The sequence below is a fragment of the Anopheles gambiae genome, chromosome 3 (assembly GCF_943734735.2).
Source record: "Anopheles gambiae chromosome 3, idAnoGambNW_F1_1, whole genome shotgun sequence".
Lineage (NCBI taxonomy): Eukaryota > Metazoa > Arthropoda > Insecta > Diptera > Culicidae > Anopheles > Anopheles gambiae.
This window is the reverse complement of record NC_064602.1, coordinates 17,081,989-17,098,453: the sequence shown is the minus strand read 5'-3', so window position 1 is coordinate 17,098,453 and position 16,465 is coordinate 17,081,989. Positions and strand designations below refer to the sequence as shown.

The window sequence follows — 16,465 nt, the reverse complement described above, 5'->3', positions numbered from 1 at the left end:
TCCAACGATAACGATAAGCAACAGCGCGCCAAGGGAAGAACGGCCTCGTGACTCAACAATTCCGGTGAATTTGAGTTTCCGGTCGCCGGGTTTTCTTTTACGGTGCTACACGTTTCCCCTTCCCGTGGCCACATAAAACGCATTCAGTACGTTTCACTTGTAGAGCAGGAAACAAGAGGAGAGAGGAGGCCAAAACGACGCCCGGGGGTTACTGGAATGGAGCTCCCCCGATGAACAGGAACCGAGCGGCTTTTGTGGTGCTTTCCAGCGCTTATCGTAGCCATTGCTTTTTATTTGGGAGGCAGCACCGTTTCACGCCAGTCATCGACACCGGATGGGTCCGAAGTGTCGTGGCATTTGTCGGTCGGCAGTTCTGTTAAAAATAAAATCATAATTTTTGTACCACCGGCATGGTTTGTACCGGAGCTTGACGGTACGACTCAATCAATTATGTTGCCTTCCTTTTGGTGAAGGTAATTTACGATAGTTTGTTTTGCCCTCCAAACCGGTCAACATGAAATGATTAAACGTTTTCTACACTTTCTTGAAGAAGTAGTAGCTCTTCTCAATTCCTAAAGAAAATATTTAAAATAATGGTTTTTAATTGTCAGGTGTCGTGTGCTAACAATAAACGTATTTCTTGCCTTAGAATTATGTGCCAATCACTTTAAAATGTGCTCGAAAAACTTGTCATTGTTGACAACATAAATTAGATTAATCAACATCTACAAACTCATATGAATTAATCCTCATCAACTTCCAAAACAACTCTCCAGAAATGCCGAAATTAGATTATCTTCTTATTTCATTTGCGAGCTGTAGATTCTTGCGTTGCCACTGTACCGGATGCTTAAGTTCATGAGAAATTGAATGAAAAAAATACTCCATAAATAAAAAAGCCTGCCCATCTGTACCTACCTACATGCGTGCAATGCAAGACAGCAACAAATCCCTGGCCGTGACATGCTGCCAGTCAAATGTCAATTCCAACTGCCACAAAGCCGTACCATCCTTCACCTTTTGCCCTTCAATTATATGGCAGCTGGAAAGGTAGATGGTTGCACTGACAATGCATAGGCGTTTGAGATTGACACAAAACGTGGATGATCATGACAATGATGGATGGAAGAGGAGGGCGGTCTATCATGTGCATTATTGTGTTGCATTACCTCGATGATTTTTTTTGCATGATGTTTTATGTATGGTTGCAAATCAGAATAGTATAACAAATTGATAGTAGATCTCTTACATGGGAGATTTGCTGCACATCTATGAAAAGGGGTCTTCCTTTAATTGCGTAATGCAAAAGTCAACACCAAAGCTTTTGTAAAATACAATTAAGTTTGTAGAAAATTTGATTTTAACAGTATTAGGAATTACCAAAGATTAAAATGAAACGATTTCATTAAGACCAACATCATGTTGTCATCTTTTTGAATAAAAAAAAAATCAAAGTCAACTGAATGTCTTAAACTATCGTGTACACAACATGGGCACACAACATTTCTGTGATAACAGCTATAATGCTTCATTGCTTACCATTGAACACTATCGGCATACCATTGAAACTCATTTAATTCTTTGTGCACTCTTTGATAACATTGTTGAATGTTTGAGTTTAAAACTGCATTAAGGACAACTTCACGTTCCATTGATTTGCCTCACTATCGTTGCAGTCAAACCATTGAAGGATGAAATGATTTATTCTATTGAACTCATTTAAAACATTGCACTTGCACATCAAAATGTAAGATGAACGATAAACTCACAGCAGCAAACTACAGTTAATTTAAAGTGAAATGCAATTGACAATCGCAAACACCCACACAAGTAACGCTTCAATGTGGGCCGCACATACTCTCGTTGGGTTAAAAATTAAACTCCAGTGAAAGTTTACATTCCAGCAGTAAACTATTGGCAAAACAAAATTGCCAGCGCCAAAGTAGCGCTAAAGAACTTGGCTACCCGCAAACACCACTTGAAAACTGTCCACGTTGGACATCTTCAACTGTTGGCCCATGTTGACATACCTTCGCAATGCAACTGAGAAAGTGGACAGTTCGAAATTGAAAAGAAAATAAACTTCATCTCCAGCAGAAACGTGCAAACAAACAGTTCAGCAAGGAACTGTGTTGGTGGGTGTGTGTTTGTGTACGGGTCCCATTGGCCTGTATTTTATAGGGAAGTTACACTGAGCCGCACGATTCACTATCTCTGAGCTGAGCCAAGGCTCAAACTTTGTTGCAAGTTTGTCCCATCGCTGAGCCCAGTTTCAAGAGCAACGCGATAGCAAACAACGAACGCAAAAAAAAAACCGTTTTTCCGCCAACCTCTCTCGCAATAAAGCGGAAAACTTTGCGGCCGAGTATGCGAACGGCAAGGAGAAAAAAAACGAGCAAACGAGTAGGAATCTTTTCAAGGAAAAAAGTTTGAGTTCCGTACCGAGGGGGAAGGGAGTTTTCGCGTTGCACTACTGCAATCATAAATTCTGAAAGTAAAAAACAAAAAAAAACTTTACGACAAAACTCAAAACAAGTGCGATGGGAAAACAAAATCACATACCGATGCTGCTGAACGATGGTAAAACAATGTGCTCGCATTACGTTATAATGGGTACATCATCGCGCTGCAGGTTGCAGGTGGGTGAAAGCGATGAGTTGAAGTTGGCGTGCGTACACTCCGGACAACTAAATATGCTGCTGTCGGCATGGTAACGCAGGTATCTCTCTGTCACTTCCGCAGTGCCTGATGGAGCAAACCTTAACTTCCATTCCATTTTAAAGTACGGAATGCTGCGCTTTTTGCTCCCGTTGCGGGATAAACGGTTCATTCTTTCTCTCTCTCTCTCTCATCTCATGAAAATGAAATAAAAAGCAAACTGGTACGACCAGTTCAGCAAAACTTACCAAGGGGGTCGGAAAATTAACTTCTGTTTTCTGAGTTGTGCAAAATGAAGCAACTTGATTGTTCCTTCGGATTGACTGCAATCTACTTCACCAGAAGGAAGCTTGCTCTTGTCGACGATGTTGGCACAACATCACATCGCATCACAAGAAAGAAAAAAGAAAAACAAAACCGTTGCCACGCTACACTAAACGAGCGATGCGGACGCGTAATGATGATTATGGTGCTGATAGTTTCCTTAATCAAAACCAACCCAGGGCCCACCCCGATCGTGACGGTTTCGGATTGATGAACTTTTCTCCCCTCCATCTTTTCCTGCATTGCTTTCTTTCCTTCCTTCCTGTAGTGTCAAAAATTTTGCAGCCACTTTATGATGGCTCGGCTCGATTGTGTAACTATTTCTTTAGTGCGGAACGATGTGCGGCACTCTTCAACTTTCATCCGACCCCGTTCATGAATATTTCAATAATGATAATCGTGCACAGCGCACTTCCGCTCCCTGCATTCTGTGCTGTGCTTTGAAAATGTGCATGCTATTTAAATTTCATTTTTCATTTCACTGCTTCTTCCTTGCTGGGTGATGATGATTTTCCTCATATTGTGTGTGTGCTATCGGCCCTGGAAGCCGCCGTCCAGGAAGGCGGACCTAGAACGCCCAGATTAGAGCACCAGCATCGGGCTAGATGATGTGCTAGCTCGGGCACACTCTCCCACCCAGCTGTAGTGGCTCTAATCCAATCTGCTTTAAAGCGTTTGTCACAACGCACCAGCATGACGGCGGACAGAATATAAGGAAGATTTCTACTCTCCGGATCGGGTATAAAATATAAGGGTGAATTTATTTTGATAAAATCCCACTGAACAGAACGAGCCGAGCAACCGCGGGCCATGGGGTACAGTGGACGACTAAACTGAAAGCCACAGGCATTACGATTATCATAAAATGCCAGCCACTGCCACTGGGTGGATATGAATGGGAAAATATGCTTCTCCCTGTATGAATCGTTCGTGGGTTTCCCAGGCTTTTTCAATAGACAACTGAGGATGCATTAAAAATTCAGCGAAAAAAAAAGAAAAACAAAAATCTACCCAACATCCAGAGTAAATCAGATGCAGCCAAAGGCATTCATTGCCTACAAATGCTGCCTGGCTGTCTAGCTATGGCACGGAAGCAGTTGTAATGCTGCTAGCCTTCGGCATAAATACACGCCCACGTCGAGCGTTCTCCCCTTATCTGTCTGTCTGTTTCTTTCCTATCATTTATTTGAGTGTGGTTAAGCGGTAGGTAAAACGCTGTGTTTAAAAGATAATTTCTACCCAAACCTACCCTTAACCGCACTGAAATGGTTTATTTTACTATTAAAAAGAAGCATTTTCTTAAAATTATGCTAAAATGTGCACCACACGAAAGCGCTACCAGGCGCCTCCATTGTTGCCGGGAAGCAATTCAGCTCAACAAAAGCTCAACTTCTTTTGCTTTGTCAAACCTCGGGCAGGGAGACCATTCCACCCTGCTCGTTGGTTGAAATAGTGTAATGAAGTCGTTGCTATTGTTTTCCGAGTAAATGTGGTGGCGATCCGGCATAATAAACGGTAAATATTTAACCGCCGGGCATTATGGCTTCGTCGGTGCGCTTTCCCTTCGAGGAGCGAAGGATTAAGGTTTGGCCTTTCTTTAGCCAACAGTGGTGTTGTCTATTGTTTAGAGATTTATGCTGAATTGATGCTTATTGTGTGGCTTTTTTAATGAAACTTTCTATTACATTTCATTTCAAAATAAAAGCAGCGTACAATGTGTAATATAAAATGCTCTTTAAATTCCCGATCTCAGTGCCGTTTCGAATGTTTAAACTCTCTATTTACCTGCCTTATACGAACGAAAACTGTTTCGATTTCCGATTCCGATAAAACATCGTTCGTACCATTCCATCCGTTCCCTTTCTGGGAATTAGAACCCTCGAAACCAAACCACTCCTTCCTTTCCATCTTTCCTACCATTCCCTTGACTTTCTCTTTCCTTAAAAATCTATCGTCCTTAAATCATGACATTCCTTTCCACCCATCCCCGGAAGTGTCAAAACATGTTACCTGCATGCCCCCGTACTGCTGCAGTTCAATGCTTTTCACCTGTCCCGATCGATCGATTTATCAACCACTGCAGCAGCAGCAGCAGCAGCTTTCACCTTGCGGCCAAACCCGAAATAACCTGTCCATCCGCCGAAAGGACAGCTGCTCTTTTGCTCCTTCCAGAAAGTGGGTAACGAAAGCAATGTCTATATCTTGCAGACTATGTATGGGCATGTAGGAAAAGGGAGGAAGCCAAAAAACCATAACCCTCCGCTTCCATGCAGTATGCGGTAGGTGTCAATATTGTGCTATGACCGTCCTGTAACTTCTGCTTCGGTGGTGTTTGGTTTTACTTGTGCTCCGCCATCGCTTTTTAAATTGGACAGCTTTTTATTGTTACTTTATCGCATCGCTATAGCCATCGAGAACGAGTGAACGGGAGAGTGAAAAACTAAAAAAAAACTCAAAACCACAACCACCAGTAGTTGGGGCACTTTCAGCATCAGCCATATCGGTGACAGTATCATGCACAGTTTGATGTTACAGTTAACTCCATTTTTGGTTTGTGTATTGCTTATACTAATTTCATGTGGTAGTAGTTTGACATTTTCCACCACATTCCAATGGATGTAAATTATACTTTCCCAGCTGCTGATAAATTGGGTTCAATATGTGGGAAAAAGAAAGAGAAACTTATTTATCGCTTCATTGAATGTCATGCTAATAGCGGCCTGCGGGATGAAATATTACACGTGCGCTGCACCATATCAGGTGATTATGAGCTTTAATTTCCAGTTGACGGTTGCAGAGAAAATATTGCCATAGGAATTAACCCATTAACGCGGTATCATGCAAGTGATCGTTTGTAATTGAACCGTGCAATAAGCCATTCGCAAAGGGATTACGATATCAAAAAGTGGAAGCGGAAGTAAATTAAAAGTCACTGATCCATGAGATGGTTGAAATCATTACGTCAGCTATATACTACACTTGCGCTCGTTTCGTTTTGAATCCATTCTAGCAGATTTTAAAACGAAACTTCCACTGCACACAAATATTCTGATTAAAAGTAAACCGAAGAATGTTTGGTCAATATTGACGCGCTGCCGCGATATGATCAAATAAATCACCACCAGCTGATTGAAAGGACAGACATTATAGTTACTGGTGACGTGACTGGGCACGTACCACGGGCTTAAAACTAGCCCTCAAATTCAATCTTCCTGACAGTGATCAATTGTTGTTTAGTTTCATCCCTCCGTGGCATTCCGTCCGCATTCCCATTCCCGTGCAAAGTCATGTCGTGCCTAATCAGGCCCCGGATGGGCAGCTCTTGTCCCGTTACCGAACAACCCACGGGCCAGGAAATGTTTCCCTGCCCCTCGAGTGGCTGCTCGTCAGCCAATCTTGTCGATTGGAAAACAATACGCCAGCGCCTAGCCGTATTGGAGGCGGCACGAGACAGGTCAGACAGGTACACTTGCGGGGGCCGACCACGCAAAAGTTCAAATTTAGATCTAATCAATCATGTTCCAGTCAGTTACTGTTCGGTTGAGACAAGTGCACACACACACACACACCCAAAACCCAACGAGTAAAACAACGGAGCAAAGCCCAGTCTCACCTGACACGGCTAGGTCCAGCGCCGTACCTTTGGGCTGACAATTTCTATCATCCTTTTCGTTTGTTTTTTTGTGTGCCTTGCATTACGTTCGCCCTTGTTCAGTAATGTCCTTGACATACCCCTGGGGGAGGCTGGAGAAATTTGTTTCGCCTACAATAAGCTAGCTGCTTCGGGGCCCGGCCTATGGTTTTAACCGATGCTGCCGAAGGGTCGTATCCGTGCCCGACCGATGGGCGGAGTTTACCATTCTTCGTTTGCGGAAAAAAGGTTAGTTAGCACACTTGATGAAAACTCATCAATCTTTGTTAACGACGGGTTTTGCTGCCACTGTGGGGCATTGAAGCAATGACATTTTCGAGCCGGCTTTTGAAAAGGTGAGAAACATTTTCACTCGATTATGGCAAACAATGCAACCGAAAAGGGCATACGCTTGGCATAAACGTTTTAATTGCTTGGCATTGTGGCTCACGGGGCAGTGAGCTGAAAGGCACTTAATTTACCACCACTTTGACAGTATTGTTTATGAAGAATTTAGAAGAATGTTATTTTTTATGCTGCTGGTTGATCATTTTTAAAGCTCTTTAAATTGTATGACTTGAAACAGTTCGATCAGATTTTTAGCCGACACAAACGGTGGTTACGAATAATAAGTTTAACTTCCTTCAAAATAAGTATAAATAAGGTACTTACATATTACAAGCAATAAAATAAAAAATAACAAAACGGGTCCAAATGCTCCATCCACTGTATCTGAGGGAAAACCTAATTAATTGTGCCCAAGGATTAATTGTGCTATTGAAATAAATTGTACAGATAACAAATGAAATAATTAAAATTAATCAGGTGGAAAGTGAATTCCAATCAGAAAAAAGGTAATAAAAGATACTGGAATTTAGCGAGCGGACAATTTTATGAGATTATTCTATAAGCTGCAAGAGCTTCTAAGCCATTTAACCCCATGACACTGAAAAAAGGTCCATTTTCATCAAACCACTTACACCAGACACAACTTGTAAAAGCTGTTTGATGCTGGGCCAGCTAAATACCAGTTTTAAATATCACACGGCTGAAGTGTATTGATCGTGACTGACATTCAACAAGAGCTTCATATTTATTATCGTATATTATAGTAACTGTTTGTAATATAAACTTTTTCCTAGTACTCATCTTCCCGAAGGTAATGGAATTCCCAACCTTAATCATAGCAAACCCGAACATTATCCATGACGAGTGGCCCATTCAAACCCATCACAACCCAAGACCATAATTAACGGTCCAAAGTTTAAGTCGAAGCCACCAAGCATCAATTATGTGAACCACTGCACCGAACAGCATCGTATCCGGTAATCGAATTAGCTGAAATGCAATGTAATTACTCGCCCTTTGACCCCTCTCCCCTCCCGGTGTACGATGTAATACAGCCCAAGACGAACCCCGCGCGTGACGTGAGCACTTCAGCGCCATGGCAAACATTTCTCGATCGTGTTGATCAATAAATTCTAATGAGATGCTAGCACCTTTCCAAAATCGGGTGACCAAGGCAAACGGTAACCATGCACAGTATCGGCCATCGAACCGCCAATTCGACCACAAAGGTCAATTACCGATCGATTCGATGAGATTAGATTGCTCTTTCGGCACCCGCACACTCAGTGCGTTTGTTTACTCCGCTCGAAACATACGTCGTAAATTTAAAACACGCTCCCCGCATTCGGCAACCATTTTCAGTCCAATTTCGATTGAGATAATCGCGGTTTCAGGGGGTTATGGATAAGCAGGGGTATGGTGGGGAAAATTATTTACATGCTGCTTATTTTCCTGCCACTGATCCCGTGTGGCGCGTACCCGATCGCTCTCGAGTGCGCCAGCCGTAACCATGCCAATCAATTTGCCCTTTCCAGACGTGATTGGTTTAAGCATCCAATTAGTGTTTGGGGATTTTTCAAGCTGTTTCATTGCGTTGATACGATGTGGTGAAATTGCTTTGGGGGTAAACTGTTTCATTTTGTCGAATTTCACTCAATTGAAACTTACCGCAACAGTGCGTGTGAAATGAATAGCCAACGTAATCGGTAGGCTTGGAAAACTCTATGCAGGGAATCGATTTTTATTTTATTCTTTCTTCCAAAAACTACAATTTTTCTCTTTGTTTCTTTCCTGTTGAGTCAAAAATCAACACAACTTTAAGAAACGGACTCAATTGCCAGAAATTTCATTCCAACACATTGAAAAATCGCTCAATAAGCACAGATGTTCTTAGATTGAAAAGTTGGGATCGAACTGTTTTCACACCCAGCGGACCCTTCCCAGAATGAACACAAAGCAAATATTTATGTTCTACTTGACCAGAAGGGTTTGCCTTTCTCGCAACGGGATGAATACCTTTCTCGGGGGGGTTAATATCAATAAAATGCGAAAGGAATGCGAATTTATCGCTGGGAAAGAACAAAAAAGAACACGATACAAAAACAATTCAAGTTATGCAGTTAGAAAGATAAAAGCGTTTTATCTTCATGTTGTTTTGTGTATGAAAATCAACCGTCTCTCTTTAAGAAACTGTTGTTTAGTTTTTAGCAAAATCAATTTTTTTAAATTAATTAAAGTTAAACTTTAAACAAACTATTATAAGATTCTCATTAGAACAAATGTTATCGTCCCTTAGATTGAACCTATAAAAGCAAGAGATAACACGGTGCGACAGCTATAACATAAACAACATCAATTTACCCTTGCACGCCGTTCACGTCACTGTCTGTATCACTGCCCGGTGTCGATTAATATTTCTCAACTCATTTCAAACTGTTCCAAAACATTAAGCAACGTTCAATCGCCATCGAGCGGTGGGGCTGAGAAAAATTGCACACTTTGCTAGCTGTTCTGCTTGTTCTTGGCTATCTCCGTGCTGCAAAGAAAGCCCGCTCTGCACCATGCAACAATACCGCAGCAGCACCGGAGACGATGGAGCGAGAAGCTGAGAAAATTAATTACGAATCAATTTATCATTACGTTCAATCGCACTTTTTCCTACCATCTTTGGACACACACACTCAGTGGGAGAGAAGTAAATGCCAGAGGTGTGTGTTTGTGTATGTTCAGCGACGAGACGAACCTGAGAGAGTAAAAACTTTTACACAAGCACGATTTAATGAGACGGCAAAATCGGAACGGCCACTGCCAGCCGGATGCATGGTGGAAAATTCGTTCTCGGCTTGTGTTTTTATTTTTCACCCTGGAACCTTTCAGATCGCTTTCGGATGAATGATGTATCGCCATTCAATCGATGCGAACACAAAAACTGACCCTGCTTCATTCGGGGTTTTCCATTTTATCCTTGATCCAAATGACCCAATCAACGGGTTGATGGCGCTGATCCATCAACACCATTCGTATGCACACCATCGACGCATGCGGTGGTGCATGTTCGATAAGTTCACTGTGCCTGCAAGCGAGTTTTTGCCGTTCGTTTTCCCGCTTTAACACTCATGTGTGGCTCCAATACGCACACACAAACACACACACATACCCACGCTGGTTTAACGCACCTCAGATGAACGGCCTCTGTGCCAAGTAGTGCACACGAACGACGAAAGAGAGGCTGACAAGCGAAGCGGCAGCATAAATGATTGAATCATTTACAGCAATAATTAAATTTACATTTTTCACGCCATCCTGCACAGCGCTGCGATCGTGGCAATTGGGAAAGCGAGGTGGAGGTCGCGGTATGCCACGTCAATCATTTCGCATTAGTGGTGGCGGTATCGGTTTCCGGTTGCACTTTGGTTGTGGCGGTGAAAAATGAAGCAGCAGCGGCACGCAAACAGCCTTTGGTCGTGTGAACAAATGTGTTGATGGGATTGTTGGCATGCTTATCGGATCATAGTGCGAAGGTTTCCTGACAGTGAAGCTCAAGCCGGTGAAGAGCAGATAAGAAAAGATAGATATTAAAAAATTAAAAAAAAATGCTTTGTTTGCGTCTTTTTGCTTTAATTTGCACGTTGAGTAGTAATTTGAGAATTTGGTTTTAGAATATCAAATAACCAATTGTTTTAAGTCAATATGTTTAAAACTAACTCATAATTTTACGTTTCCGCCAATAGACACCGACTGTAAAATGATGCATACAAGGTAACGTTTCCTGCCTCGCTTAAATAAGATATTCACCCTGAAATTCCCTTTCGCAACCACAATAGCGCACTATTGTGTGCTTCCCTGTCACTAATGTACCTCGTCAGCACCACCACGGGTCGACGTTCGTGACTCAACACCATTCCGTTGCTCCATTATCCATGCCACCTGTGGGTCTACTACACCACAGCGCCAATTCCACTATCGTTCGTAGCACTGCTGCACAGGAAAGGCTTATGTATATATTTGCACATGCAACCATCTTCCGCTCGACCAAACGACTCCTCCAGTGTCACGGGAAAGCAGTTTCTGATTTTAAAGGGTACATTTTTCCCACCCCCCTTTGCTTGGTGGCTTGTTGTGCATACATTAAAGGAATAACCTTACCGTACAGCGTCTTGCATCGCGTGAAGTACTGGGCGCCTCCATCACCAGGCTCCATTAGTCACAGCGGGGAGTTTATTGGCAGCGTTATAATGTTTATCTTAAAGCAACGATCACAGCGGTTCACCCTGTACCCATGCCTTGAAACAAAACCCCCTGCCCAACGGAAACGTGCAGCAGCATTGGTAACGATTTATGGATGTAAATACGAGCTGAAGCCATAGTGGATAGTGCGGTTGTGTAGTGCGGTTTGCGCTTATCGCGCGGTTAAGGGGAAACCCTTTCGCTTCGGTCCGGCATTGGAGTCGGTGGTAGAAAAATGAAGCCACATTTCTTATGCCATTTTGCTACTACTCCGTTCGCTTGCTGGTCTGTTTTACTGTTGACAGCTATTAAAATTCATTTGAATAGAAACGATCTGCAAAGAGAGCAAAGAGGAAAAAGCAATAGAGAGCGTGGCAGCATAATATGCTGTCAGCTTTTATTGGCCCAATTGTGCTGGGCTATGCATACGGAAAGGATTTGCTTCAGCAACTTTTTCCGGTTTGTTTTATGTAGATGTGAAGATTGCTGAACTGAGCTTCTTTTCCATATCTTCGTGAGAAATGAAGTTGAAAAACTATTTTCATATTACCCCTCACATTCAGGCGTGCAGACAAATGTAAATATTGTTCTTCTAACAAAATCCAACATATTAAGATGCTGTGGTTTCTTTGCAACACAGTTATAACGTATGCCAATATTCATTTGTCTTCAGCCAATTTACGAACTAGCTGCTATGGGCAATGGAGTATTTTCTCTCCTTTTTAACCCCTCGAACCGTTATTCATCGATGTCAGATGCTAACCATATTTCCCCGGAACTGGCCCTGGCCGGTCCAAAAGCCGATTAAGATAAGCTTAGTTTAATGCCCGCACAATCTTCTACTGACTCGTAACTTTTCGCAACGATACGCTACAACACATGCCCCATGGCAGACGGCGCAAAGACATCGTTCCATGCCTAATGAATTACTTTTCTAGCCTTCCGGAACCGCTACCCGGTGGCGGACAGGCGTTGGACACCGAGCGCCTGTCCGTTAAGCGCAGGCGAAGCCATAATAATGTGCCCTCCGTTAATCCGCCAGCATCAACGAAAGTCGTGTCGTTTGTAGCAAACGGTTGCCTGTGAATGGGTTTATGGTTGTAAAATTTACGATGGTGTGATAAAAAAAATTGCCACCGGCTACTGGCCACTGACACTGCTGACGGGGTTTTGCGGGAGCTTTCTTTGTGTGCTATCCGGTGCAAGATTTCGAATCAATCACAAAGAGACAATCAGCTATATTATTTACTGCATGCGATACGAAACGCATAAAACAATGTAGCAATTTCGGAGCGCACGGTGCAAATGCATTCACGGAGCGGATTTTTGCTGAGTGGCTGCTGGGGTTTGGGAACCTTCCAAGGTTTCCCGATTCATCTACTTCGAGTGCCTGTGTGCTTGAAGCTACTTGGGCGTAATTGTTCGTAACCAATCTAATAAGTGCGTTTATTCAATTTATGAAGATGACCTGTGGAATTATCTGTTCTGAAGATCAATGTCATCAATGCTGTTACATATACATCTTTTTACTAACAAGAATTAGTAAATCAAACTAAGCAATGATGTCATTTCAACCAATAGCAGCAATAGCTAGACGCTGTTTTTTGTGAGGGAATTATACATTTTTATTCAGTTTTTGTTACAAATTTTCACTTTTCTAACAATATATTCACTCAATAATATATCAATTTAATAAACAATGAAAACTTACCATTTCTATGTTTAATACAAACCAAACAACACGATCTTTGACTGGGCTATATTCTTGAGCCAAGCCTGTACCAGACTAAGCAACGCCAAATTGTTTTGTATATGCTTTCACCATCTCAACGAATCAAGCAGTTTATTTAATTACTATAAATTATAAATATTACAGTTAATCAACCTTTCACGCATAGTTTATAAGGATGATAAATAGTTATTAAACCACTTTATAGACTTACCTAGGCTAGGTGCTCGAAACTAGTTCGTAGGCTGAATTTTCAGCCTGTCAGCTGTTTGCATTGTATAGCAGTTTTCGAGCAGCTATCTAAGTGGGTATAATATACAGGTGGCCTTTTCCAAAAGTATATGTTTTAGAAGGCTGATTTTTATTGCTTCTGTTTCTGAATGAAGATATTAAGAAGAGTGATTTGTGTATTCGTCAAGCCTCTAGAAAGCTTGTTTGAACAAAAATTTCAAATTTAGTTTTAAAAATCATGCTATGAGACCACCTGGACTACATACACTTTGATTCTGGATTCCATCACCAGATCTTTTTAATGCACCTTGGGATAAATATAAACAAAACCGTGTTTTGCCATTTTTTCGAACAGGTACTCGAATCTAATTCTAGCTTTGAGTATAGAATAATCTAGACTGAAAATTGCAGGCTAGTTTTTTGTGCGGTTTTGTTTGAATTGTTTACATGATTTCAGCCTCCAACTGTCAAACTCCATACAAAAAGCTGACTAGAATCGTAAGGGGCCCCTTTATCAGAATTTCTATTTTTATAATAAAAAATAACATAAGAATAAAACCACAAAAAAATCATACACATATATTTAAAACATTCATTAAATGCTACCCCAAAGTAGGCGAAATCTGGCACCGCTACAATAAATCATAAGCGCCGAATGCACCTCCCGCTACAATGTCTTCTGCTTTGTTACATCATCAGTCTTCCAGCACACATGAAAAACGATTCCCATCGAGCTTCTTCTTCAGTGCCGGTAACATTTGCTGCAGTTCTTTAAATGTTATTGGAAAGGGTATGCCAGAGGCTGGTGAATCTTTTGCAGAAATCTTTCTCCTGCATTTCTCGCATGATTTTTAAAGCTGCGTTGAAAAGTGATCTCAGCTTGCATTTATTACTCATAGAGAGAGTGCAGCACGCCTCAGATTACGCCGAGTGGCTGAGTTGCATTCCCACATCTCACGCGCACATACACATACTCACACACATACACAGCCAAACACAGTGGCAACGGTCTCCATCGTACCCGAAGACGACAGCTTTGGCCAACCGCAAGCCAAAGTCCGCTGGGGCCATGCTGAGCGAGAGCTAAAAGCACAGCACGCGCCTAGACGCTCAACCGGCTGGGGGAGCAAATTTATTACCCTTTACCGTATGGCGCTGGTATGCACCGGCTTCAACGGACCATAATCATGAATCGTGGCCACTCGTGGAAATTCAATAGAGCCCCACCATCCGTCAGGATATTGGAAGGAAATGGAACCTGCCGCCCGGAGCGAAGCACACATACACACATACACCCACATCACCCCCAATCCACCCCCACACGGTGACAACGAAACCGTTCGGTTTTTAATGTGCATGCTACAATGTACACTTGCCTACCTCCGTGCGACCTGCGTCGACATTGTCTGTCCGGTAAGATGAATGTTTGTGTTCCGGGCATCTTTGTTCGGATGGCAGCAGGCGAAACGATCTAATGGGATCGAGAGGGGTGTGCATGTGTGTGTGAGTGGGACGTTATTTAAGCTCGGTTTAATAGGTTTACTTATGCAAATGCTCTCCCGGTACAGCTGACAGTGGGACGCAGTGCACTGTCGAACATCTTTCAAAAGGCCATTGTCGATGGAGGGAAGGGGGGGGGGCGATTTTTTATCCTCTCCTTAAGCCTCAATATATTTACTATCTTTTGAACAATCTCGTCGCATAAAAGCCGCTACTTAAGGGTATTACGATGCCAAGGTTCGATGGACGCAAAAGGCAAATCGATGTTGACGTGTGTATGCGGAGAGATATACCTCTGGCATGCCTACGGCCAGGTTGCGAAGTGACCGTGAGAAGGTTAACTTTATCGATCACGAAGCCAATAGGCTACGGTCTTGACCTGGTCACTGCACAGTGGGAGCAAATAAGCCCGACATGTTTATAAGGGCATTCAAGTTCTTGGAATGTACAAACGGATTCAAAGAAATGCTTATTTGAAATAACTGGGGTTTCCCGTTTATTTTGCTATATTTTTAAACATTTTAGTAGTTCAATTTTATTCTTTACGAAACAATAACGATAGCTCAATATCCTCTAGGCAATGTAAAGTGCAAAGTAAAATTGGAGGTCCACCTGCACCCCTTTATCCAGCCGGAACCTGTCACGTGTTCGGTAGACACATGTGTTCTTAAACTTACAAAGAACCTTACACCACTGGCCCCACAATGCTCGGGCAATTGCATTCACTTGCATTGGACTAAACGCACACACACACACACACATACACGTGTTGGTAAAGTTTTGCTGTGCTTCATTCACAGGTGCGCACAGTGCATACGCCAGTGTTCGATTGTAAGCGCAACAGTTCGATTCAATCACAATGGCAAATCGTCGGTATCGGCATCGGTTCGAGTGAAATGTTGCACTGTGTGTTGTGTGTGTGTGTGTGTGCGTTTCCAAAGTCAGACTTCAGATGGATGTGTAAGCTGTAAAGTTGCCAGCAAAAAAAAGCCACTACCTTTGCTCGGAAAGTTTATCAATGTTCTGGCAGAATTCGGGGAGTCGATTCGGTGCAATTGCCCTTAACAGCGAGCGATGGAGTACTTTCGTGTGCAGTATGAGCAGGATATGAAGGTATTTGCAATCGTAACCGATTCACTACGCAGCTGTGCAAATGCATCTATTTCAAATGCGCAAATGTGGGGGATAAGAAGTTTCACGATTCCTTTGTTGTACCGCAGTGAATGTGAAGGTAAAGGTAGATTTTATTGGTAGTGAAAGGATACAGAACAAAGCAACGAAATGCCTGAAAGAGGACTTTGTGCTGAGATGTTGTAACAGTGATAAGAATTATTTATGCAATACAAGCAGGGGTATGCATTTCGTTTGCTAATTCATATCTCAGTGCCGTCTGCCAGAACATGACCTCAAATTATTTTAAATTCAGCCTGTAGATCCACATCTGTTCTTTGTGATTACAATAATCTAAGTATGTGTGTTTGATCTAATATATCAGATAATTTAACGGAAGGACGCACTAAACTAATGTGTTTGTGATTGTGATACAACTGTATAAAAGACAAATCAGCAATACGTTCTTCTTGTGTATATGAGCATTAAGTTAAAACTGCTGGTGAATGTGAGATGTGACAGAAAAAAGTTATCAGATAATGATAACAACACTTGGCTATGTTCCAGCCAGCATAAATGATTGTGAATCTTTTTCTTAAACTCAAAACTATGATTTTAGGGGTCGTTTTTGGCTGTTAGCATCAGTTTGCATCAATTTTCAATTCAATTTAATTGATACACCTGTATGATATTATTTCCTTTATTAA

The 16,465-nt window shown here is 42.2% G+C and overlaps 1 protein-coding gene across 3 annotated transcripts in view; it reads left to right on the top strand.

The window, feature by feature from the left end:
* Window positions 1-16,465, top strand: part of LOC1275619 (inactive dipeptidyl peptidase 10) — a 103,220-nt gene that overhangs the window by 28,242 nt on the left and 58,513 nt on the right. The window contains exon 1 of one of the 3 annotated variants that reach the window (XM_061663117.1): window positions 15,567-15,761. The exons of the other annotated variants lie outside the window; for them this stretch is intronic. Within the exon in view, the coding sequence (XP_061519101.1) occupies window positions 15,723-15,761 (39 nt within the window). The 5' untranslated portion in view covers window positions 15,567-15,722. Of the gene's footprint in view, window positions 1-15,566; window positions 15,762-16,465 lie in introns of those variants that run through there. 3 annotated transcript variants of the gene reach the window in all.